Source organism: Cyrtonyx montezumae, unplaced genomic scaffold (assembly GCF_038088225.1).
Source record: "Cyrtonyx montezumae isolate F1298 unplaced genomic scaffold, pur_monq_1.0 scaffold_13, whole genome shotgun sequence".
Taxonomy (NCBI): Eukaryota; Metazoa; Chordata; class Aves; order Galliformes; family Odontophoridae; genus Cyrtonyx; species Cyrtonyx montezumae.
Window position 1 is genome coordinate 27,510,961 of NW_027071859.1, and position 23,970 is coordinate 27,534,930.

The 23,970-nt window shown below is 47.0% G+C and overlaps 2 protein-coding genes across 6 annotated transcripts in view; one reads left to right on the plus strand and one right to left on the minus strand.

Moving 5' to 3' along the window:
• Window positions 1-2,055, plus strand: part of SMAP1 (small ArfGAP 1) — a 90,537-nt gene extending 88,482 nt beyond the window's left edge. For all 5 annotated transcript variants that reach the window (XM_065730894.1, XM_065730895.1, XM_065730897.1 and 2 more), the window contains one exon: window positions 1,077-2,055. In XM_065730894.1, coding sequence (XP_065586966.1) covers window positions 1,077-1,211 — 135 coding nt within the window. In that variant the 3' untranslated portion in view covers window positions 1,212-2,055. The remainder of the gene's footprint in view (window positions 1-1,076) is intronic.
• B3GAT2 (beta-1,3-glucuronyltransferase 2) lies at window positions 1,621-23,594 on the minus strand. The gene is made up of 4 exons (XM_065730900.1): window positions 22,817-23,594; window positions 11,599-11,743; window positions 2,727-2,875; window positions 1,621-2,652 (listed from the first exon to the last, which is right to left on the minus strand). The coding sequence occupies exons 1-4, from the start codon at window positions 23,381-23,383 to the stop codon at window positions 2,566-2,568; spliced, it is 948 nt and encodes a 315-aa protein (XP_065586972.1). The 5' UTR covers window positions 23,384-23,594; the 3' UTR covers window positions 1,621-2,565.
• Between the last annotated feature and the right edge of the window lie 376 nt (window positions 23,595-23,970).

Sequence of the window (23,970 nt, forward strand, 5' to 3'; positions counted from 1 at the left end):
TGTTAGGTTCGCACAGGTCGACTTATAGATTCATAGAGCCATAGATACATTAGGTTGGAAAGGACCTACAAGATCATCTAGTCCAACCATCCTCCTGTCACCATCCCTACCCACTAAACTACTAAATCAAATCCCTTAGCACCTCATCTAAACGCTCCTTGAACAGCGCTAGGGATGGTGCCTCAACCACCTCCCTAGGCAGGCCATTCCAGTGCCTGACCACTCTTTCAGAGAAAAAATGTTTCCTCAAATCTAATTAAATCTTCCCCAGACACTTGTCCAACCTGTCCAGGTCCCTCTGGATGGCTTCCTTTCCCTCCAGTTATTGACTGCACCACTCAGCTTGGTGTCCCCTGCAAGCTTGCTGAGGGTGCACTCAATTCCATTGTCTGTGCTATTGATGTTGAAGAGCACCAGTCCCAAGACTGACCCTTGGAGGACACCACTTGTGACTGGCCTCCACGCAGACACAGAACCATTGATCACAACCCTTTTAGCATCCTCCCTAAACTGAACTCTTCATTTCATGTGAAGTTGGTAAGTCTGTGCCATTGGTTGCTAACTAAATGGATGTTTAATGTAAAAAGAAATAAACAGGAAACAGTGGTGTAGTCAAGATACTGAGGTTTCCAAAGAAATACTGCTGAAACAAAACAATCTGGAGTTGCAAATGTAGGCAGGGATTTACTATATGCTTGGGTCTTTCTTTAGTATAATTGCCAAAGCTCTGTTGGCTAGCTTTGAAAGCTGAGAGCTCCTGTCATCAGCAGTACATCAGGCTCCTTTGTCAGAAGCTCTGTATTCACTAGTGGAATTCACTAGTACAGTGTGGTACAGCCTCCTCATAGGCAGCCAGTCAGCTGCTGTATCACAGCCATCACCTCCACAGAAACTGGATCTAGAAGAGCTGGTACCCTGACAAATGCTTACCTAGAGTCGCCATTTTTATTTAATAAGAAATAGTAATTTTAGGACGTCTTTTAATTGGGTTGCTCATTTAGGAGGCAGTATTGCTCTCTGGCTAACAGTGTTGCCTCTCAGCTCCAGTGCTCACTAGACTCGTGTATGCTTCACAGATGAATCAGCAGATGGCTGGAATGAACCTCAGCAGCTCCAGCAACGTGATGGGCTTTGGGCAGCCCCCCAGCACAGTGGCGGGATGGACTGGAAGCTCCTCGGGTCAGACTCTGAGCACACAACTGTGGAAATGAACCTTGCAATAGAAGTTCCACCCAGAAGAACCACCTAACATTCCTTGTCCAAACGCATTTACTTCCACTGTTCTCTCCATGTACATACTTTTTCTTTCTCCCAAGCTGTTCAGATTTAAGAATATAACTGACTGACCGTGTCGTGGTCTATATTGATTTAAATTTGATGTAGTGAAAAGCAGATCAAGAACACATTTATATATCACTGGCAGCGTTTTCATACAATGAATATGATTTCATAGACCATGTATTTAAGAAGCTGCTTAACCACGTATTGTTTTTTCTTTTCCCCTCAAAATTCTAGATCAAATGTTTGCATTTAAGGGACGTAGCTGTCATGTTAGTAATATCCAAAAATATAAACCCTGATCCCCCCCAAAATTACCCAGTAATCCTGTAGAAGGTACTGTATGAACAAATATTTAATCATATATAAATAGAATGTAAATGTATCACTGAGCAATGTTTTCTAGTGTATCAAACAAATTCTGTTTCATCATACATTTCACTGTGATGTTATTATGGTGTGCATAACAGGGAATATGACCATTGAAAGGAAGGTAAACCTGGATGCTGCTCTAGTTCTGCACATTAATAGTTCATTCTTTTTAAAATGAGCATTTGATCCATTTGAGTTTCCTGTGCTAAAGTACCCGAGCGGGTGCACGAGGCATGTACGCAGTATTAATGCTGACAGCTGGTATGTGTTCAAGGTGACTTGGTGTGAACAGATCTGTTTTTCCTTGCAGAGATATCCAGGTTTATGACAGTGATTGTGTTTACATTTTATGGTGCCTCATAATGATAAAATGTTATTTCCCTATATTAAAAGGATGAATCCGTAAATGATTGTGGGTTTTTATTTCGTTATTGTATAACTATTTGACAGCTATTTCTTTAAGTCTGATTTTAATGAAGGAAAGCATGTTCGATTTGGAGGACCTAGTTATGCAAATATTTAGATCAACAGTTCATGATTCAAAATCAGTCTATAATTATACCACCAAGCTGGATAAATACAAAAACTATATACATACATGATGATTTTGGCGGTGTTCCATTGCAGTCATGTTTCTCTTGATTGACTGATTGATTTTTTTTATTCTTATTTTTTTACTATGTGGAAACAGCCTTACAGCAAAGGTAAGTGTCAGTTAATTAAGATGAGTTCAGAAATGCATGCAAACAAGTTAGAACAAAGCACACCCATTTGATTTGCTTAAGAGGATAATCTGACGAGTTTCTTTTGTTTCCACAGAAGTCTGCCGGGCATGTCACACCTCCTGGCTGTTCCAGGGGGCAGAGCTGGGGCTCCTTCCAACACATCCGCTGCACCGTGTGTCCCATCACAGGATCATACCTCAATATTGACTGTGTCCAGATGGTATTTTGGCTCGTTAGCTAGATTGACCTTTTCTGTTCGTGTGTGCCATACAAGAACCTATAAAGTAACACGTTATTAGTACGGTCATCTACGAAGGCCATCTAGAACGTTTGTAGACAGTAAATGGGTACCTTTGTGCAGTTGTTTGCTTTTGGCTCCAGTTCCTCCACCGTTGTTATCTGTTTCAGAAAATCAGATTCCTGCATTCCTGGCTGAGAACCGCGGCGCTTGAATACGGCCTTTGGATGTGACAGAATCACCTGCAGACTCACAGCAAATCCTTGAAGAAAGGAAGAACAAAATGGTTAAGAAAAAGCAGAAGGTTTACATGATGTGCAAGCCACACTTAGCCTAGAAAACTCCGTGTTCCTTTTAAAAACATCTCAGTTTGATTAATATGGGTAGGCAGTATTTGCTAGAATAGTACATCCTGCATTGTTTTCTTCTGCCACAAAGATGCATTCAGATTTTCAACATTTCACCCATTAAGAGAATGTATTTGTTAATCTTTCCTCTCTCCTTCTATTAAAGAAATTATACTGAATTTTAACTAGAGTAAGGTGTACGGAATGCACACTGAAAAAATACTTCTAGGTTTGAAGGTGAGAATCAGGAAAAAGGATTCGTATGTATTACTCTGACAAAGCAACTGCTGTCTTTGGTGGTGGAAGAGAATTCATACGTGGTGTACATCTGCCTTGTACACCGGGGACTTCTGCACCATTCCTCTAAGCAGCCACCTGCAGGACAGTCTGCAGCTGATGCTGGTGTTGCACAGCACTGTCAAAGGATCCCATCAGTGCCTGTTTGCAGTGCATTCCTCCTAATTACATACACCAGGTCCCATAAGGGAGCTCAAATGAGAAACTGGTGATTTGAACAAGCTCACCCTTTTTGAAGCAGCTCTTGTGAATCTCCAATTTGCCACTAGTTACAGAAGTCTGGAGCTGTCATTCAGCAGGATTCGGTCACGTGTAAACTTCTCAAAGGATGACTCAGGAGTCAGCCTGATACACTTGTAAAGGAGAATTACGTCTGCAACGCCTTGTATCTAAGAGCAAGTCTACCAAATAAATGGTTTTTAGTTCACCGTGCTTCCAGCTTTCCCTTTGCAACAGTTTTGACATCTGTTTGGAAAATTGGAGGAATACGTAATTCCAAAGCCAGTATTAAGATTTTTCTTATTAAAAAGGAGCGTAGCGTTCTGTAATGGAGCGCAGCCTGCACCACGTGCTAGAAGCAGTGCTGCACCCAGCAGTTCTGTTCGCAGCTGGCCATAGCAGGGGGCAGCAGTGAGAATGATGGCCACCTGCACTTCCCTTCCTTGGTGGGGTTTGTCCTCAGCAGGCTAGAGGCCCTCACTGCTGCCGAGCTCTTTGTCACCAGGCTGAGAGCAGCACAGTTGTGGGTTCCAAAAATCCCTCCATGTTTCAGGCACAGAATAAAGTCAAATTATTAAGCTGTTGTACATAAGGATGTGGAGTACTGCACAGAGTGGCTTGGGGCCTGTGGTTTGTTTCCCTGTCAGTGGTCATGCATTCTTGGTGTATCTTTAGAGATTTGAATAAGTAGCAACTTGAAAATAATTCAAGGAGACTTCTCCCCAGGCTCTCTGGTTCTTCAGCTCTGCTTTACAACTGCTTCAGTTTCACATATTGACGTATTTATGCAGATAAACTTCCAAAGCACTCGAGTGGAAACCATTTCTCAGTGCCAACTTTCAGTTCACTTCATCACAGGCAGAACATTTTGACATCAAAAAGAGGTGAGATGGCAAATGGTTTAACCACACCGGTACTAGTTAGTTCCCCTAGCAGCTAATTATCTGTGCTAATAGGCTACTGACAGTAGCCAGTGTTACACACATTATTTCTGCAAGGTCATACTGGGCTTAAGCACGTGAAATACCATAGGGCAAGTTTATAGCCAAAGTGTAACTTCCACTCAGAGGGTGGTGATGCACTGGAACAGGTTTCCCAGAGAGGCTGTGGATGCCCCATCCCTGGAGGCATTCCAGGCAAGGCTGGATGTGGCTCTGGGCAGCCTGCTCTAGTGGTTGGCGACCCTGCCCATGGCAGGGGGGTTGAAACTAGACGAACTTTGAGGTCCTTTTCAACCCAGGCCACTCTGTGATTCTGTGTAATGCAGTGTTTTGTTGTCCTGTTTGATGCCAAGCTGTAAATGAATGGAATTGGCTGATGAGCCACCTCGATAAGAAGGAATCTGTTGGAGGATGAGGTATCTGGAAGTCACAGCAAAGATGGCATCTGTGCTGCTTTGTCTGGAATCAGTTAATTCACACCTCGGCTTGTGTTGGATCAACAGTTTCTGCTAAATGATGGAAGCATTTTTCTTAAGCCAGTTAGACCTCCTTTCAAGATTTAGTTGCCGCAATTAATGGCTTTGCCTCTGAATGCTCCAGACAGCACAGTACCTGAAGACACACCAGAAACGGAGTCTTTATCACTTCCAGAGTGAGTAAACGCTAAAGCTCAGTGCTGATGGTGACACAGATTTGCTGTTTCCACACAGTTTGAGGTACTGCCTCTGACACGTTAACCGTACCACCACTTGGGCTCTGCTTCCTTTCTCTTCGGGTCATGCACCATTTGTGTTGCAGTGTAGTAGGGGTTCTCAGCCACACGTTTTTATACTTCAAAACAGAGAACCCTGCTGACAATTAATTTACCATGAAAGAGGCCCTCTACCTTAAACCCAGCAATGTCTAAAGTACTTGTTACATCCATTGAGGGTGAGGTGGGGGCACTGAGTTTTTCCGCCATAGCCACTCAAGATCTTTTTGTTTGTACTTCCGTATTGCAGCAGTGGCTTTTGCAGACAAAATATGCACAAAATTTTCCGGTATCATCAGTAGAACAGCTTCTTTTCTAAGGAGAATCGTGAGAGAGATGTCATAAGGACGGCACACAACTGCGAAATCCAAGGACCAGGTGGCTGCTCAGGCCCTAGCAGCGGGGCTCACACAATGAATGGCTCCAAAATGTGCTTGCCCAGTGATTCACGGGTATAGATTAATCTGTACACCTGAAGCAGCTGCTGGAATGCTAATGTAAAGCACTTGTCTGCTTTCCTTGAGCAGACCTGACATTAGGAGATTCACGATCTAAGCGGTGCTCATGGGTGGTTAAAAAAAACAACCCTCGTGCTGGGAATAAGCCGTAAGTAAATCAATAACAGTGTCACAGCAGATTTAAGATCTGGTCTACAATAAACAACACTGCACTCACTTCAGCTGCCCAAGTGGCTATTGATAACCTGAAAATAACCTGAACATTTTTGTTTCTGTGATACGTGATGCTCCATTGAGATTTTTCACATTCCCTAAAAGCCTACAAGTGTTCTTGTTATGGCCTGCATTCCTTTACATATCGAAGTGTAATGACACTAGAGTTAAATCTGAATCAGGCCATCTAGGTCCAGAATCTGTCTAGAGGAATTCCTGTACGTTCTTGTAGACGCTGTAACTATTTGCAGAGCTTGAGGTTAAGACAGACACAGGCAGGCTGACTTGAAGTGGGAAATGAAGGAGCAAACTCCCCCCATCTGTAAGGGGAAAAAATCTGAGGGCAACTCACAAACCTGAATGCATACATGTCCATGGGGCCAGACGACACGTGTCCCAGGGTCCTAAGGGAGCTGGCTGAGGTGGTTGTTAAGCTGCTCTCCATCTCCTTTGAAAAGTTGTGGCTGTCAGGCAAAATCTCTGGGGACTTGAAAACTGGAAAGGTCACCCCTGTTTACAGGAAGGAGGAAGGATGACGGGGGAAACTACAGGCAGATGAGCCTCACCTCTGTGCCTGAGAAGACCATGGAACAGATCCTCTTGGAAAAAGTGCTAGGGCACAAGGGGAACAAGCAGGTGATCCAGGACAGCCAATGTGGCTTTACCAAAGGCGGATCTTGCCTGACCAATCTGGTGGCTTTCTATGATGGAGTTACTGTATCAGTGGACAGAGGGCAACCAATGTCATCTACCTGGACTCCTGAAAGGCCTTTGACATGGTCCCCCGCCACATCCTTATCTCTAAAATGGAGAGAGATGGATGAGGTTGGACTATTCGGTGGATAAGGAATTGGTTGGAAGGCTGCAGTCAGAGGGTTGTGGTCAACGGCTCTATGTCCATGCAGAGACCAGTAATGAGCAGTGCGCCTCAGGTCTGTACTCTTTAACATCTTTATTAATGACAGATGGTGGGAATGAATGCACCCTTAATAAGTTTGCTGATGATAGCAAGCTGAGACTGCAGTTCATACAGCAGAAGGAAGGGATGCCATCCAGGGGGACTCCGATAAACTCAAAAGGTAGGCCTGTGTTAGCCTAATGACATTCAACAAAGTAAAGCACAAGGTTTTGCACCTAGGTTGAGGTCATCCCACATAGGTATACAAGCTGGGAGAAGGACTGCTGAGAAGGACTTAGGGATTGTGATTGATGAAAAACTTAATACAAGCCAGCAGCGTGTGCTTGCAGCCCAGAAGGACAGTGGTATCCTGGGCTCCATAAGAATAGGGGTGGCCAGCAGGGTGAGGGAGGTAACTGTCCCCATATACTCTGCCCTCATGAGGCCCCATGTGTAATACTGCATCCAGGTCTGGGGCCCCCAACACAGGAAAGATGTGGAGCTTTTGGAGAGGGTGCAGAGGAGGGCCACAAGGATGATCCAAGGGGCTGGAGTACATCTCCTGTAAAGACAGACTGAAGGAACTGAGCTTGCTCAGCTGAAAAAGGCTGTGGGGAGACCTCACTGCAGCCTTCCAGTATTTAAAGGGAGTTTATAAACATGAGAGAGATCCTCTTCTTACAGGGGTAAATAGTGACAGGACAAGGGGGAATGGTTTTAAACTAAAGCAAGGTAGATTCAGATTAGATGCTGGGGGAGTTCTTTACTGGGGGAGTGGTGAGGTGCTGGAACTGACCGCCCATTGAGGCTGTGCACGCCCTATCTGGAGATGTTTGAGGCCAGGTCAGATGGGGCCCTGGGCAATGTGATCTAGTACTTGATCTAGTGGTTAGCAACCCTGCCTGTGGCAGGGGGCTGGAACCTGATGATCCTTGAGGTCCCTTCCAACCCAAGCCATTCTATGATTCTGTGAACTTCTCTGGCACTATACAGGCAGCGCATTTCGAACCAAACAATGGAACCGAACAATGGGAACAACTGTTGCTTATTCACCTTCCACCCACTTACCATCTCAGGTAGCTCTGCATCAAGGCAACCAGCTATTGCTGGCTCCATTTCCTTTACTACTGCGCTCCCCAGAAAAGAGGAGTGAGCTGGGGTCTGTCACATTATTTTTCAGTCAACCCACTGCAATGAGTGCCCCAGCTAAAGTCACCCAGAACAAAAATGCTTCGCTGCTACTGCAGTCAGATTCTGATCAGCCTGTGACAGAAATACCAGTGACAAAAGCTATCTGTCCTGGGGTATGTTTTGCTTAGACTGAAGTGAGACCTGCCCAGGGTGACGATTTGTTTCCATACTTCTTACTTTCTGACACGGAGGTATAACTTAAACTTTATGTATTTATTTTTTAAATAAAAACTAGTTTTCCTCAGTTCATATTTAACCCACATCTTAATAATGCTTTCAGAGCCTTAGGACTGCACATCTGAATAGACAGTTTGTTTCCCTTTCTAACCTTTGGGCAATGTTTGTATCCAAAAGAACATTTTCTTAAACAAATTTCTTTGTGTTGTTGTACAAGAGCCCAACTCCTCTAACTCTCATGTAATGGACACAGAATTTGCTTAGCTCTGTTTAATAAAATATTATCATACCCTGGCTAAAAGCACCAATAATATTTATTGCAGAATCCAGTCAAGTGCTGTTTTCACTGAGAACTACAAAAACATTTTTTCAGCAGTTCTAGGTAATAAGTTTCCAAAGCAATAACGTAAGGTTGAATTTCAGCCAACGAGAAATGCCTTTTACCATTCTCTTGGAAACAAATGAATAGGTAAAATTCACCTTAGAAATTCAAAAATGACTGTGACTTGTGCTGCCACACTGCTCTCCCTGTTTAAGGTTTGTGCTTTTACAAAAGACACTCCTTAAATCAGCTCCAGAGGATGCACAGAGATGAGAGACAGCAGCTCACGCTGCAGATGTCGAGCCCTGCTTTCTGCAGCCAGAGCTGAAAGCATGGTCACACAGCCCTGGTACTCAGGCTTGAGCAAGGAAACACTTAACTGTGGAAAACAAGGGGTGCTTATGGTAACACAGAGTTCTGGGGACGAGTCAAACAGGCTCACAGGAGACGACAGCAAACTGCAGCTCCATCCTGCTCCCCCTGCCCTTCTCTCCCCTGCTTCTGGTGGACAGAGCCGAGAGGAACAACAACAACATTATTCACTCCCCTTCCTCCTTTTCTGAGTGTGTACTTAGACGTCTGTTTTCCAGGCAAACTGTTCTTTCTCCCCTCCATCTCCTCGGCCTCATACTCTTGGCCGCACTCCCTTTTCTCTAAAATCCAACTGCTCTCAGCACGTTTGCAGTCATTTCTTACCCCCTTTTCCTGCTAGCTCAGAAAGCACTGCCATGTTTTCCTTACAACACCCAATTCTCCTTCCCTTTTCCTCCCTTAAGTCTGTGTCTAACTCTGCAAACCACCTACTGTTAAAACTGAGGCGGTACTTCATAAACACCGCAGCTAATCTGTATGCTCCGGTGGTTGCCTGACAATAAGGAACACAGGAAACAGCTACTCTGCTTTCTGAATGCAATTTAGCACTGGGGAATAACAGTGTCAGCCACAAACTTCTAGAAAGAAATAACCTACATTCACTTAACCGATAAAATGTGATGTTTCAAAGAAGAATCTAGAAGCTGGCCAGCTAGGGTCTCAGCTGATCCCCATGAAATCAGCAGAACCTGCTCCACTTGACTTGTGGGAGGTATGGATGTGGGCCCACACCTTCAAGTCTAAAATAAGAAGTTCACGTGCTTTCCCTTTTTACTGAAATAATGATCTGAAAATGCAATTTAACTGTTTGTTATTTTTGTTGGACTAACAGAAGTTCTCTCCGCAGCTGCACCTTCTTTTCTGTGATTCTGCAGTGATGATTTCCCATACTCACAGCCCCTGTACCTCTGTCTCCAAAACCCCTCCCTTGTAAGACCTCTGTAGGTGCAGGAGCCAGTAATGCTCCGAGCACTGCCTCTCCCTCATGCCCGTGCTGCAGCAGCAGCAGCTGTAAGCAAAGATGACACGAGCTTTCCGTGCATCTCTTCCTACCAAGGTTAGTCCCTCAGCTAATGTAGTGTAATGGCTTTCTGCCTGCTGCTAATGAATTATGAACCACGCTATCATCCTTATAATGCCTTCCTGCAGCACAGGAGCTGTGTCTATAACCCACACACAGACTGTTCTCACAGCGCGTGGCTGCAGTCATCAACGCGCAGCATGATTGTAGGGACAGGCAGAACTCAGGCTCCCCTGAGGACTACCACCTCTGCCCCCAGGCTCCAGTGTTCTCATGCCAGGTATACCAGTAACCAGAAAGTGTATTTTTCTACCACTTCTCATCAAACACCTCAATCCATACAAAAAAAAACCCCTCAAGACGAGAAAGTAATGTCCTTCTTCCATTGCCAAGACATAAAGGTCTGAAAAAAAATGAAAACTGCTGGCTAATTCTATCCCGTTCTTGTCCCTGTGTTTTTCCCCCCATCCCTCTCCTCTCTAAATATCCAGGAGCTGCTCCAAAAGTAATGCCTCCTGTTTTATTACGTTGGCCCACAATGTCAGAGGCTGATGTTGGTGGTGTGGCAGTAGAGGTTGAGCCTTCCCACCAAAATCCTGTTCCATGCTGTTGCTGTGTGGCAGACGGCAGCAGAGGGGCAGTCTGACAATGGCACCTGACATGGAAGTGGGTATGTAGCAAATGTGCATCACTGAATTCCTGAATACAGAAGAATGGCATGCTCTGACATTCACTGAACATTTATGGAAACCTGAGCACAGTGAGGTGGCGGGTGGTGTGTTTCAGCAGTGGCAACAGTGACGTGAAAGACAAGCCACATTCTGGATGGCTGTGCAGATGTTAACGAGTGCAGCATGCAGGCTCTTGTTCATCACTGGCAAAAATGCATAGCTAACGCTGGTGACTATGTTGAAAAATACTGTTTTGCAGCTGAGAATTTACTCCATCAAATAGCACTACTGTGCTCTTTCTAGCTGTTACAGTTTCCATGGAAATAAATAGGAGGCATTACTTTCAGAGCAACCTACGTAGAAAATGCTGACGTGCAAATACTGTGTCACGCTGGGAAACCAGCTGCTGCTGCACCAGAAATCAGAATTTGGCACAGCAATGACTCATGTGGCAGTTGTGAATATACAGGAAAGAGTGCCTAAGCGTGGACTGACAGCAAGACAGAGCTGTGTGGTGCGCTAACTTCCCATGGAAGATTGATTAGATCAATTTTGAAGCTTTTCTGCCTTCATCTGCTAGGCTAGAGCTGTCAGTGATTTTTTCCCCCTAAGCCCAGCATTTCATACTATATCCATCTACAGTTATCACCATCACTCCAAATAGCCAATAAAACAATGAATTATGTCACGATAAAGCAGCGTTTTACAACATGAGGTCTTAGAAGGGTCTCCATTTATACTGCCTGCTGTAGATGGATGACTCGAGCAAGGAAAGGCTCCTTGCAAAAATTAACTGGATGAATTGATTTACAATTAACTCATTCCAGAAAAACAATTCATTCAACATAAAAGCCAAGTTGCCACATGCAATTACAAGCAAGCGAAAGTAAGTTGTGCCATCACTGAGAAGCAACTTAATTAAATGAGGTGTGCAAACTCAGACTTGCAGGACATTTAATGCTATAGCTCTATGAACAGCAGATACGCTTGAGGAGTTTCAAAACCTGCTTACACCGGGATGTGCATTTCTGTCCCACTCACAAAATAAAGTAAGAACAGGCATGATGAGCTTTCTTTCGTTCATGCGGCATGCAGCTCAGCACTTACCGGCCATGTCGATGGCGAAGGGCCTGTCAGCTCTCCAGCCCGTGTACCACCCGACGACCTTGCCGTTCTCCACAACCGGGCGCTCGTACCGCCGTCCCCCGACCAGCCCCACGGGCCACACCGACACCTTACGGGTCGTGCGCATCTGCAAGAGGTGGGCAGAGCGTGACTGCCTGCAGCCTCCCTAGACAGCTTTCCTGAAAGCACTGGTGGAAAGTCTAAAAGCGTTCATCCTCACTAACAGTCATTTGAAAGCAAATTAGCAAATACTTCACTAGGACACGTGCAGTTGAGACCGGTCACAAGGATGTTCAGTACGGCTCTCCCCCTGACTGCACTATGCCAGATCTGTGCAAAAGAGGTTACATCTACTCAAGGCTCATATGAAAAAGGAATAAAAAAAAAGAAAAGTTGGGACCATGCCTTTAAACATTCACGTTTTGTTCCAGAAAGAACTGCTAAGTTTCTGGGGACAGGCAGTGTAAGGTGTTTGTTCCCGAGATAACCAGAAGTAATTCTGTAAACACTGCCCTCATCTATCCTGCAGGAGATTACAGAGCAGAAAATGACTCTTCAGCATCAAGTGTGCTGGGCTGGGGTTCTTTGAATTCAGCACACTGGTTAGCAACCCATTTTCTGCAGTGAATGGGAAGGTAAAACGACATAAACACTGACGTGCTGCTCTGCACTGAGGCCTGAGGAGCCGGGCACGGAACACACAGTGCAGGCACTACAGCCTGCCCAGCTGTACCATGCTGATTTAACTACCATGCTTAAACACGGCCCTATTTAACCAAGTATTAAGCTATCCCACTGTAACACAGGCTTAATTTGATTGATTTTTAAAACAATCTCATCTTCTACAGTAGTTGAGGCCTATTCCTTAGGGAAATGTGATCCTTTTCTTCTCTCAAACACTCATCTTCACAAGAAAACAAATATAATTTTACTTATTTGTAATGCACTCCTGGTTAAATATTAAACACTTGCTCCTCTTTCTGTTAAGGTGGAAGATCTGTTATCATTTAGACTCCCAGGAGACCCAGAAGAAAAAAAAAAGACAGCACTTCACTCTGGGTCGCATTTCTAAGTTTGAAACATTAGCAGATTTTTAAGTGAATGTAGGGAGCGTATAAAATACATACTTAGAAATCCAGTTATGTTTGCATACACAGAAGAGAGCTGCACACCTGTACATCTCCTCTCCTTCCAGCTCTTTGTGCATCTTCTGTGTTCAAACCATTGACTATTTTATTGCTCCTACCCACTTCAGATTGCTTTTCCCATCTATCCAACTCCTCCATTCAGAAAATGCAGGATTAGCAACCAACTGTTCCGATACAGAAATCAGTCAGACCTCACAGAATTGTAGTCGTTGGAAGGGAGCTCTGAAGAGCACTGAGCCCAACCCTCCTACTAAAGCAGGTTCCTTACAATAGCTTACACAGGAAAGCATCCACGTGGGTTCTGAATATCTCCAGAGAAGTTATCTTCATACTCTGTAAAATCTCTGGGCAGCCTGTTCCAGTGCTATGTTACCCTCATGAGTAAAGATGTTTTTCCTCACGTACATATGGAACTTCCAGTTTGCGCCCACTGCCCCTTTTCCCATCACTGGGCACCAGTGAAAAGAGCCTGGCTGCATCCACTTGGCTGCCACTCATTAGATATTTATAGGCATTGATAGGATCCCCTCTCAGACTTCTCCAGGCTGAACAGCCCCAGGTCTTGAGAGAGGCCTTTCACAGAATCACAGAATTGTAGGGGTTGGAAGGGGCCTCTAGGGATCACCTAGTCCAACCCCCTGCCAAAGCAGCTCCCTAGCCCAGGTTGCACAGGGAGGTGTCCAGCTGGATCTTGAACATCTTCAGAGAAGGAGACTCCACCACCTCCCTGGGCAGCCTCTTTCCTCGTAACAGACATGCTCCAGGCCAACGATCACCTTTGTGGCCCTTCACCGGACCCTCTCTAGAAGTCCGCATAGTTTCTTGAACTGAGGAACCCAGAACTGGACACAGTACTCCAAATGCAGCCTCATCAGTTTCCAATGTTCCTCTCAAATGGCAAGACCTCTTTAATACATTCCATAGACTTTCTTCTTCAAGTTTTCCCGTGAGCTCCTTGCTCATCCGTGTGGGTCTCCTGCCACCTTCACCTGATTTCTTACTGTTCAGGACAGACACACCAATCTTGAGCTTGGAGGAAGTGGTGCTTGAACGTCAACCAACTCTCTTGGGCTTCCTTACCCTCCAATACTCCAACCCATGAGATACCTCCAAGTAAGTCCTTGAAGAGGACCAAGTCAGCTCTCCTGAAGTCCGGGGTTGCAATCCTACTTATTGCCTGGTTTCTTCAATGTAAGATGCTGAATTCCACTATCTCATGGTCAGTGCATCATTGTGATTTTAGCTCTGGTTTTAATGACACATTCACACTGCAGTTTTTCTAAAGGTGTATTGACATTGTTAACATCCAAAACCAAAGGGGAATGGACACAAGGCATGATCTTGTTGGGCTTGTCTATACTGCCAATTTTCCAGTAGGCTCGCAGGGCATGATCAAGCCACATATTCTACTATGCAAAGCTGGTGTTATCTGCAGGATGAACACAGATGTCCCCCTACCTCTTGTCTATCAGCACCAATGCGTACTTGAGCACATGGCTGCAGCACCAACTTATCACTGTACTGATTTACAGTGTCCCAGCTGCTCTGTGCTGGCTGCCTGTCTGCACCCACAGCAAGCACAAAGTGCCCCCAGGTAAGCACAAGCATGCCCCAGTAACACCAGGGCAGCTCACACGCACTAAGTCCAAGCCCAGACTTTTCTCGTAGCTATACTGCAAACTAAGCAAGGTCACACAACACTTCTGCACTGGGTGAATACACTAACAGAGCCAGACAGATTTACACTAATATCTCACCTTACAAAGCGTGTAGCAAAACCTTGTTACTCCAGAGCATCTCACTGACCTCATGAAACTGGCACAAAATGACCCAAGAATTATTATAGCCTTGGGTCTGTCTCCGTGTCTGCAAGTTAAGCCAGTAAAGCCACCATACATCAGGAGAAAATAGGTAAACGTTTACAGAGCTCTTTATTTTGCCCTTGTGTTACTTTCCTTATTCTCACAGGTTCCATTTGTGGAGAATGAAATAAGCGTGTGTCAAGAATGCAACAATCCCTTTAAGTATAAACTGCAAGAGCACATCTAGACCACTATTTATGCTAATTCTGAAATACCTGGCAGCCTCGGGATACGTTAGGCAGATGGAAGTAGGAATATTTCTTTTAATCTTCTAGAATAGCATTACTGCATTTAACATACTGATGCATTACGGCTGTACTTAGGCATGATTCTGTGAAAGCTGTATTTGGATTAAAAGGTCAGCTTGCAGCTGGAGTCTGACACTATCAAACAAAAAGGTGATTCAGAAACATGCTAATTCTAAACAGCTTTGCTGCTGTGGGTTACACAACTACCCAAATCCTATAAATTACAAACAGCTTCCTAAATAGCTCTTCTAGCTGTCATTTTAATGTGGCATCACATGCTCTCTTACTATTCAGTGCTTTTTAAGTCCTAGCGGTGTACAAGAATGAGACTCATCGTACTTACAGGGAACTCTCTAAGTCAGGCATCTAGTTTATCCTAGTTCAGTTCTGACAGTTAATGAGCAGAGATACAAATGTGCCAGTGTGAATCATCCTGCCCAGCTTAGACAGCTGCCTAAAGACAGGATGAATCTCCTTCTGGAAATGCTTCTTCCTACCCCTAATTTTGTTGGGACACACAGGATAACAATGTTCTGGGTGGGGAGGTGAGGAAATGGACACTAAGATGGCAGAATGAAGCCAAAATGAAGCAGGGGAGAACTAGGAAGGAGTAGGCAAGGAAATGACAGTGAGAGCATTAACGACTGACAGCAGAAATCCCAATGAGGTGACGGGAACACCACAGTGCATATAGTAGTAACATAGGAACCGCTAAAGAATAACAAGTGAAAATGCAGAAAATGTAGCTGAGTAGTAAAAGAGACAAGTGTTAAAAGCACTGCCAAAAAAAGCATCTCAGTCAATCAAGGAAAACTACTTAATGGGAGGTGCTGGACTGATGGATGGGTAAGATGTCAAGCCAGTGAGAAAATAAAGAAGCCCTAGGGGAACGAAGGTAAATGACAGAGAAGGAAGTAGACTCCTGCTTCTTTACAGTGAGAAGGCTTCGATGCTGAAACAACCATACTAGTGTTATTTCAGCCTGATGCTGATGTGCTCCTATCTGGAATTCAATGTTTTCAGCAAGGCAAACCTGGCTGCCTCAAGCAGTAGGCACTGTTCTGTCCTCTACTGCTTCAGCCCTGGCATGATCTGCCCTGGTCTGTCTTCAGACTACTGCTTGGATCAAACTCCATCCCAGTGAGTTTCAAATACACCTACATGCAAAACTCCAATTTATTGGTACCAAGGAGGTTATCTAGAGCTCCTTCAGCACAGCTCTCACAGAAAATAGCTGCTACAGGTAACATGAGCACAGCCAGCTACCCTATCAGTTCTCAAAAAAGGCATTGTGCATTGCTCTCAGGTCACATAAAGCCAATTTCTGTTTCAACAAAACATACATTGCTGCACTACAAGCCAGAAGGACAGCTCCTCTGCTCCCCATTACTTAGGCACTAAACAGGGCTCCCATCCCTACTTAACATTACTTTAAAGGGGCACTGAGTCAAAGAAAACCTGTGCCTGTGATTTTGCAGGGAAAGGAACTTCAAAAAGCAAGTGTGATGTCAGGGAACTTCACTACAAAGGGTCCGTGCCTCCAGGGGAAAGTGCAGAGGAAGGGTCTACAAAGCAGCCACTGCCCTAGCCAGCCTTGCAGCTGGGGACATGGCACATGAACACAACCTGACAGGTATCTGCCTCATCTGTTCGTTCATACACACCACGGAAGCTCCACAACCCTTACAGGTGACGAGACTTCAGTGCTTCATCATACCATTGCAAAGCTCTTCCCTTTACCTCTCCTTACACTGCGTCCACTGGTTTATACAGTGCCCACTGCATATGGAGGACAGATTAACTTCCCCTCTCTCAAGCAACATTTTACATATTGGTTACACTGATTAATGTCCCTAAATGACATCAGCATCCTTGGGTAAAATGTCAGCACTGCTTCCCTACAGGAGAAAGCTGTATAAATCTTAACTACTGTAGCTAGGAGCCAATCTCTGCATTGGGAAGACTTCCAAAACACGACCCTTTCAGCTCTCCCACTTACTAATTCTTTTTCTTATCCTGCTTTCTGTCATTCCACTCAGCTGTGCTCCCGCATGGTGCAACACACCTCTAAAGAGCCTCTAAAGATTCATAATTAATTTCATAGCAACGGTATTAGTTTTGCAGGTAAAAAGGAGAAGGTTGCTGTCAAAGCACAGAGAGTACCTTGTAATCCACAGTCCCTCACTTGGATAAATCCGCTTCAAATAACCTTTTTGTCACTGTTTCCTCTCGTTTTTTAAGCTGTGTCATTGTTTCTCTACCGGTCTCTCCTAATCCAACCTTTTGGCGTAGGTATTACATGTCTATGTGCGAGAGGAATGTCAGTGCGCATTTAAAATCTGCCATGTATTCCTCAATAATTTATATACCAGAAAGGTATTTAATGCACTGCTAACTCTTATTTAGATCTTTTTCATTATGAAGCAAATAACTAATGACAGCCAGCTAATATTTAATTCCACCTATGCTGCTGAGTGTTATTTTTAAGAGGATGGCAAAAATCTGATTTTCCAAGCGGCTCTGCGAGATGTAACAGAAGACCTTCGTGTTTTCAAAGAGAACTAGATTCACTTCTATTTCTTTTGAATCTTCTGCATAACCATATCCATTAAAAACTACCTGGAAGTAACTTTTACGTAACTGCCATACCCTTAATCCACTATATTAAGCTATCAAAGGAGCACGAACCCTTCCCTCGTTAAATGTGAAATAAGTAGGAAATACTCCCCTCTCCCGTTTTTTCTGAGTTGCTTTCAAGCTGTTTTACAAAGAAGATCATGGGAAAACTGAAGCGTTAAGTTCAGTTTCCAACTGTTCACTCCTATAAAAGCCCTATATAATGCGAGGGGGGAAAAAAAAACCCCAAAAAAATTGGAAGAAAAAAAGGAATTGAAAAAAACATGTAGAACTTTCTTCTGCTAATAGGGAATAAAAGTCGTGAACAGAGTCAGAGATGCAGAAATTTCAATCCTTGCTTTCAAAATATTTCACTGACATTTTTGACAAATCAGTGACATCAGTGTCACTTCTCACTTAGGTTTTAACCAGAAACTGTTCAAATCAGGGGGAAAAGCTCCCATTAGGTTTCTCTGATTGTTGTAACAGATCAGAAGTCCCCGGAATTTTTGGTGCTAGTTTAAGTCTATGAATAAAATAGCGAACGAAAACTGACATCTCTCACATATATACAAAACCAATTCAAGCCGTTAAAAAAAGAACAAGCCATCCCCTGAAACACGTACAGAATTAACTTTGACAAGAGCTAGCACCTGCATTATCTGTGCATTGGAAAAGATGCTGCGTAGCAGGTTGGCAAGTCCATGAGTTCTCTGCAAGGGGTGCACAGCACAAATGGCCCTTAGCCACCAGAACTGCAGCTGAAAGGAAATACCTTGCTGCACCCATGGAAGACCTGAAGCAGCCCTGCCCCAGCAGTGCAAAGCAGAAAGGCACAGTGATACAGACAGCGGCCAAGAAAGGTAGCTGACAGATACGTAGACTGGCCATCAGACGTCCATGTGACGCACGATGTCTCTGTGTACATAGGTTCTGCTTTCATTAACAAGGATTTTTTTCCAGCTGCAAACTGTTAACAACATTTAGAATGCCTGCTGCCTTCATGCAAACCTCCTGGGAGAACGAAAATGTTCTCTCGTGTCCCTGCCCTTCATTCTGAACCACTCACACCACTTGTCCTCTGCTCTACAGTGCCACTATGAGAATTATCAATGTCTATTAACAAAGAAGAAATCTTTGTTATTTTTCATCTCTTGAAGATTCCTTCCCATCTGGCTGATTTGAGGATGATGCTGCTGGGCAACTGAGGCCACTACCGAAGCATTATCATACTTTCAAAATAGTACAGAGATTTTGTGTTCAATTCAACGTTTGTTTAAATCACTCCCAGGAAGACCAACCCAGCTGACTGAGTCAGAGAAGACTGACCAGATTCTCATATTCTCTGTGGCTCTGTGAATCTTGGATTACTTGTGAAGACAACTCAAATTCAAGCTAAAAGGGTGGAGCTCCCTCTCCTCCCCTCCTTCCCTTTCCAGCATGAAATTCAGGGCATCCTCGTGCAGGCAACAGATACAGCAATTTGAATTCCGGTCCCCAGCTCAGTGAGCAACTGGGCTAAATGCTGAGCTACTAAATAAAAGGATTTGTTTTTCCTTAGAAATGAGAATTAATGCTGAGATTTACTTTGAAATCCATTCTGCAGGGCTGTATTCAGAATGCATTGCACAGCATTAGAGGACCAGAGAGGAATCTGCAGAAGTCAGTGCGTTTCCTTTCAGCACAATGAAGACACCTGCCCCAGCTAAGGGTTTAGGGAGGAGTTCAGGGTAGTAGAATTTCAACCATGTCTACCAACAGCTCCCAGTGCTTGGCCTGGAATCTTGTTTCTAACACCTCTCTAGGAAAGTGGAACGTGAGCCTTACCTAAATCTTCCTCCAGAATGTCTGAAAATATAAAATCAGCAGTCGCTAAGCATCAGTCACAACATTACAACAACCTGCATTCAGGAACAGGATGGAGCACAAAGACAACAAACTGTAACAGAGTCACTGCAAAAAGAACGGCCTACAGTAAAAAGCAGAAGTTCTGATGATTCATATAGAAACATCTGTAAAGCGTATCACGAGCTGAAGTGGAGATTTCAGGCCTCACGGGGGCTTGGTTATGAATGCAGCTGAGGTTCAGCTGATAAAAGATGTTTTCAGAAAGTGGACTGCTGGTTTTGATGCAGACGGACACCTCCGGGCAAACACATCACATGTGAGCACGGAAAAAAATAAATCACTTCTGAGCTCTGCATCCCGAAAGAATAAATGACAAAACAATATGCCAGCACCAGCAGCACGGAACTAAAAGCGTGATTTTTCACCTGAGCACCATTATGCTCTCAAGTGGAAAGAGCTGGGATTTATTCAAAGGCCACACTTCCACTTCTGCAACTATTTCTTGAGCCTTCCGAGGAACCTCACAACCCTCTAACAATCGGTCCTTCCTCAAAGCCTTCCAGGGATGCTGGGTCCTCCCCAGCAAAACACTCAGCTGAGCAGATGACCAATGGACTGGAACAGCAGAAATACAACCATCTCCACCATACCCTACAGCTAAACCTGCCCAGCCTCTGTCCAAGTCTGACTTTTAGGACATAATCTTGCCAGCAAAAAAATAAGCAAGACACCTCTGCAGAGTTATTTCTGTTCCTGTTTTCTACTCCCCTCATTTCCACATAACACGCTGCACAGTTTGCTCCCTATCAAATATAACACGCTCATTCCTGTAAGTACCAGACAGGAGTACTTTGGACAAAGATCAGAATTTCCTCATCAAAAGCTCTCAGCAACGTGCCGTGGCATCCTGTGTCAAAGCACCCTCCTTTTTTATCGTGCCCCTACTGCTCATCCACCTCTGCTCACAGCAAGCTCTGCTAAAAGGCTCCAACTGTTACTGCAGCACCAGGGAATCCCACAGCAGAGGAGCTGCCGTCAACACAACCCTACACGGGTGTGCAGCTCCCTGGCACATCTTCTGCCCTGCAGTAATGCACTCTGACTGCAGGAATGAGCAGTGAAATGCACACCTCGCACGCACCCTCAGGTACCTTGGCCCGTGGCATGACTTTGCCAGCATAGGGCAGAATAGAGAGCTCCTCTCTTGCTGTTCACACTGCTCCCCTAAATAAGTGGTTGAGAGAAGAGCACGTGTGGGATTAGGCAGCTGCCTAGCTGGAGGATGGCTCCTGGTACGGTACCATGTAACAGGCAGAGAAAGCCTCCCTCTCAGGCATCTCCAGTGCCACTTTCAGGCAGAATTACTACTGGATTCCTTCTGCATGCAACACGTTCCAAAGTGCTCTCTCTTCGTGCTTGGAAAAAAGCAGCTCAGTTTACCCTCATAAATCAATCAATTCCTGAAGGAGAGAGCAGGATTTACTACAAAGCTGTCAACTCAGAATCTGTAACCACAGAGAAGGTTTTTTTAAACAAGAAATAAAATTTCAGGCAGTGCCTCGGCTGACAACAAGACTGCTATCTCCCTGCACATGTACCTCCCACTTGCTGTGAAGGCACATCCTGCCAGCAAACCCCGCCAGGGGACTTCCAGTAGCTCTGCCAGGTGGATGAGGTGCTCCCAGTGGGAATACTGGTGGCATCCCAGAGAATGTCTTATACACACCAGTGACACCAGAAAACAGCCATGGGAACAGCTGGTGGAACCTGAAGCAAAAGCTCTTTCTCTGCTCCAGCACTGGAGCTCTCCAGATGCTACATCTCAAGGGAGAACTCACTCACGCACACGGGCAGGCCTTCAAACATAGGGCACAAAATAAACAGCTCTTCCCCACCAGCTAAACCTGGTGAAAAGAGAGGTGTGTGGCTGCAGGTACAAGATCACTGTGAGCCAGAAGAAGCACAGATCCTCTGCCGTGCCTGAGGTTTCCCACTTACTCACTTAACGTGAGAGGTTAGCCACTCACACGTTTATTCCTTTGCTGTCATGCAGATGTGCCCTCGCAGCCCAGAAAGCCAACTGTACCCTGGGCTGCACTCAGAAGAGCGGCCAGCAGGTGGAGGGAGGGGATCCTGCCCCTCTGCTCCGTGCTGGTGAGACCTCACCTGAGTACTGCGCAAGATGTGGAGTCCTCACCACACGAGGACCTGTTGAAGCACATCCAGAGGAGGGCCACAAAACTGACCCAAGGGATGGACTACCTCTTCTACAACGACAGACTGAGAATGCTGGGGCTGTTCACCTGGAGAAGAGAAGGCTCCAGGGAGACCTGAGAGCGACCTTCCAGTACCTGAAGTGAGGCTGTAAGAAGGAAGGGGACAGACTTCTAAGCAGCCCCTTGTGACAGGACTGGGGAAACGCTTTCAAACTAAAAGAGGGGAGACATAGATTGGATATAAGGAAAAGGTTTTCTTTATGCTAAGCACAGTGAAGCACTGGCACGGGTTGCCCAGGTAAGTGGTGGATGCCCCATTCCTGGAGACATTCACGGTCAGGGTGGACAAGGCTCTGAGCAACCTGCTCTAGCTTGTGGGTGTTCCCGCTCACTGCAGGGGGTTGCACTACATGGTCTTTATGGGTCTATTCCAACTCAAACGATTCTAAGTGCGTTTTCTGTATCAATTTACAGAGCCCCTTATGAAGCACCAGGGTAGTCTGTATCTTTGAGCAGAGATGGACGCTTCCACACATGGAGGACTGGGACACCATTAACAACCTCAGTGCAGCCACGAGACTTTAAGGACATCACTGTCAACAAGAGTCACGTCTCCAGGCCGAGGTCCTCAAACTGGCAGCTTCAGTGCCGAATGCCAAACTGAGAAAGGCAGTGGGATGCCCTGCTCATCGGGACCGCCAGCACGCTGAAAGCGGGAATGAACGCACTACCACCCCCACACGAGCAAACAGAACCACTTCTAAAACAGCCCACTCTAGAGAATTTCTTTCACGTGATGCCCTAAAGGCATCCCAAGAAGCATGACCCTTGTGAATCCCACGCATCGCAGTCCCATCGGTGCGGGACGCGGATCGCCATCAGCCTCGCGCTCCGCCGCCCCCACCGGGTGCTCCCGCTCGTTCCTGCCGCCGTTCCAGCCCCGACAGTCATCTTCTGCTAACGGCACGGCCCTCCTCCACGCCGAGGGGGGACACGAGGAGAGCCGGGAGCATCACCTACCGGAGCGCCTCAGCACCGGGCTGAAGACGGAACGGAGCGCGGGGCTCAACCGGGGAGAGCCAGGGGCGGTCAGCGCGGTCCGTACCCGTTATATAATCCCGACAAGGAAACGGGAAAGCCGTCACCGGTCCGCGAGGCGCCCGCCCGGACCGAGCTCGGGAGTCGGGCAGCGAGAGGGAACCGGACCGGACGGGATGGGACGGGCCGGCGCCGAGGGGAGCCGGCGGCCCGTCCCCACGCACCTCGTGGAAGAGCTCCAGGCTGTAGGTGTTGTCGTCGTCGGCGAAGAAGAGCACGCCGGGCTGAGGGGCCGGCAGGTGCTGGTGCCGCTGCCGCAGCCAGGCCAGGCCGGCGTTGCGCTGCTCGGTGGCGCGGGGCAGCCCGGGCCGTTTGTAGCGGCGCGGCGTGGGGACGTGCAGGTGCGTGCAGGGCAGCCCGGCGCCCGCCACGAAGCGGCTCACCAGCTCGCTGCGCGTCGCCGCGTCCTCCACCAGGATCCAGTGGAGCCGCGCCACCTGCCGGAGGGTGTTGGCCAGCCGGGTCAGCTCGGCCTTCTGCACCGGGCGGCTGTAGGTGGGCGTGATGGCATAGATGGTGGGCAGCGCGGCCTCGGGGAGCCGCGGGGGGGACGCCCGCTCCGCCGCCGGCCGGGACCCTCCGCCGCCACTGCCGCCGCTCCCGCCGCTCCCTCCGCCGCGGGGTCCCGGAGCGGGCGGCGGCGCGCGGCTGCTGTCGATGTCCAGCACGATGACGACGACGAGCACCCAGGGCAGCAGCAGGAGAAACCGGCTGAGCAGCAGCGTCTTCATGCTGCCCCGCCGCGCCGCAACGCCGCTCAGCGCCGCCCCATGGACGGGCGCGGGGCCGCCGCTCCGCCTCGCCCCGCGCGGGGCACCGCCGCCGCCCGCCTCTATCCCGCCAGCGGCCGCGCTCCCTCGCCCTCCTCCTCCTCCTCCCTCGGCATGGCCGGGGGTGGGGGGGGCTCTGGGGAGCGGCCGCTTTCCCTGCCCGCCGCTTCCCCTGGCGGCGCGGAGGCGGGAGGCGGGCGGAGGGAGGGAGGGTCCCCGCGGGCGGCTGCGGGGGTCCCGCCCCGCCCCGCTCCGCTCCGCCGCGGGCAGCACGAGCCGCTCTATCCCGCCCCGACGGCCCCGGGCTCTCGCGGTGCTCGCGGCGTTCTCCTCCGCCCGCGCGGGCCGCCCCCGTTTTCTCTCTCTCTTTTATTTTTATTTTTTTCCCCAGAGGAGGAATATTTCGGAGCGCGGCAGAAGTACCGAGTTGTCAGTACTGTGCTGGGCGCTCCGCCGCCGCCTGAAGGAGTGGTACCGGGAGACCCGGATCGCAGCCGTCCAAGCTCCGCTGTCCGTGCCTTAAAAAGCACGAATGTACGAGGATTTGA

Bases quoted from the DNA above. Each gene is read 5' to 3' on its own strand.
- B3GAT2 (XM_065730900.1), bottom strand. From the start codon at position 23,383: ATGAAGACGCTGCTGCTCAGCCGGTTTCTCCTGCTGCTGCCCTGGGTG. The intron at 11,744-22,816 runs GTGCGTGGGGAC...CACCTCTTGCAG, and splicing joins GCCTGGAGCTCTTCCACGAG to ATGCGCACGACCCGTAAGGT. The intron at 2,653-2,726 runs GTACCCATTTAC...GTTACTTTATAG, and splicing joins AAGCAAACAACTGCACAAAG to GTTCTTGTATGGCACACACG.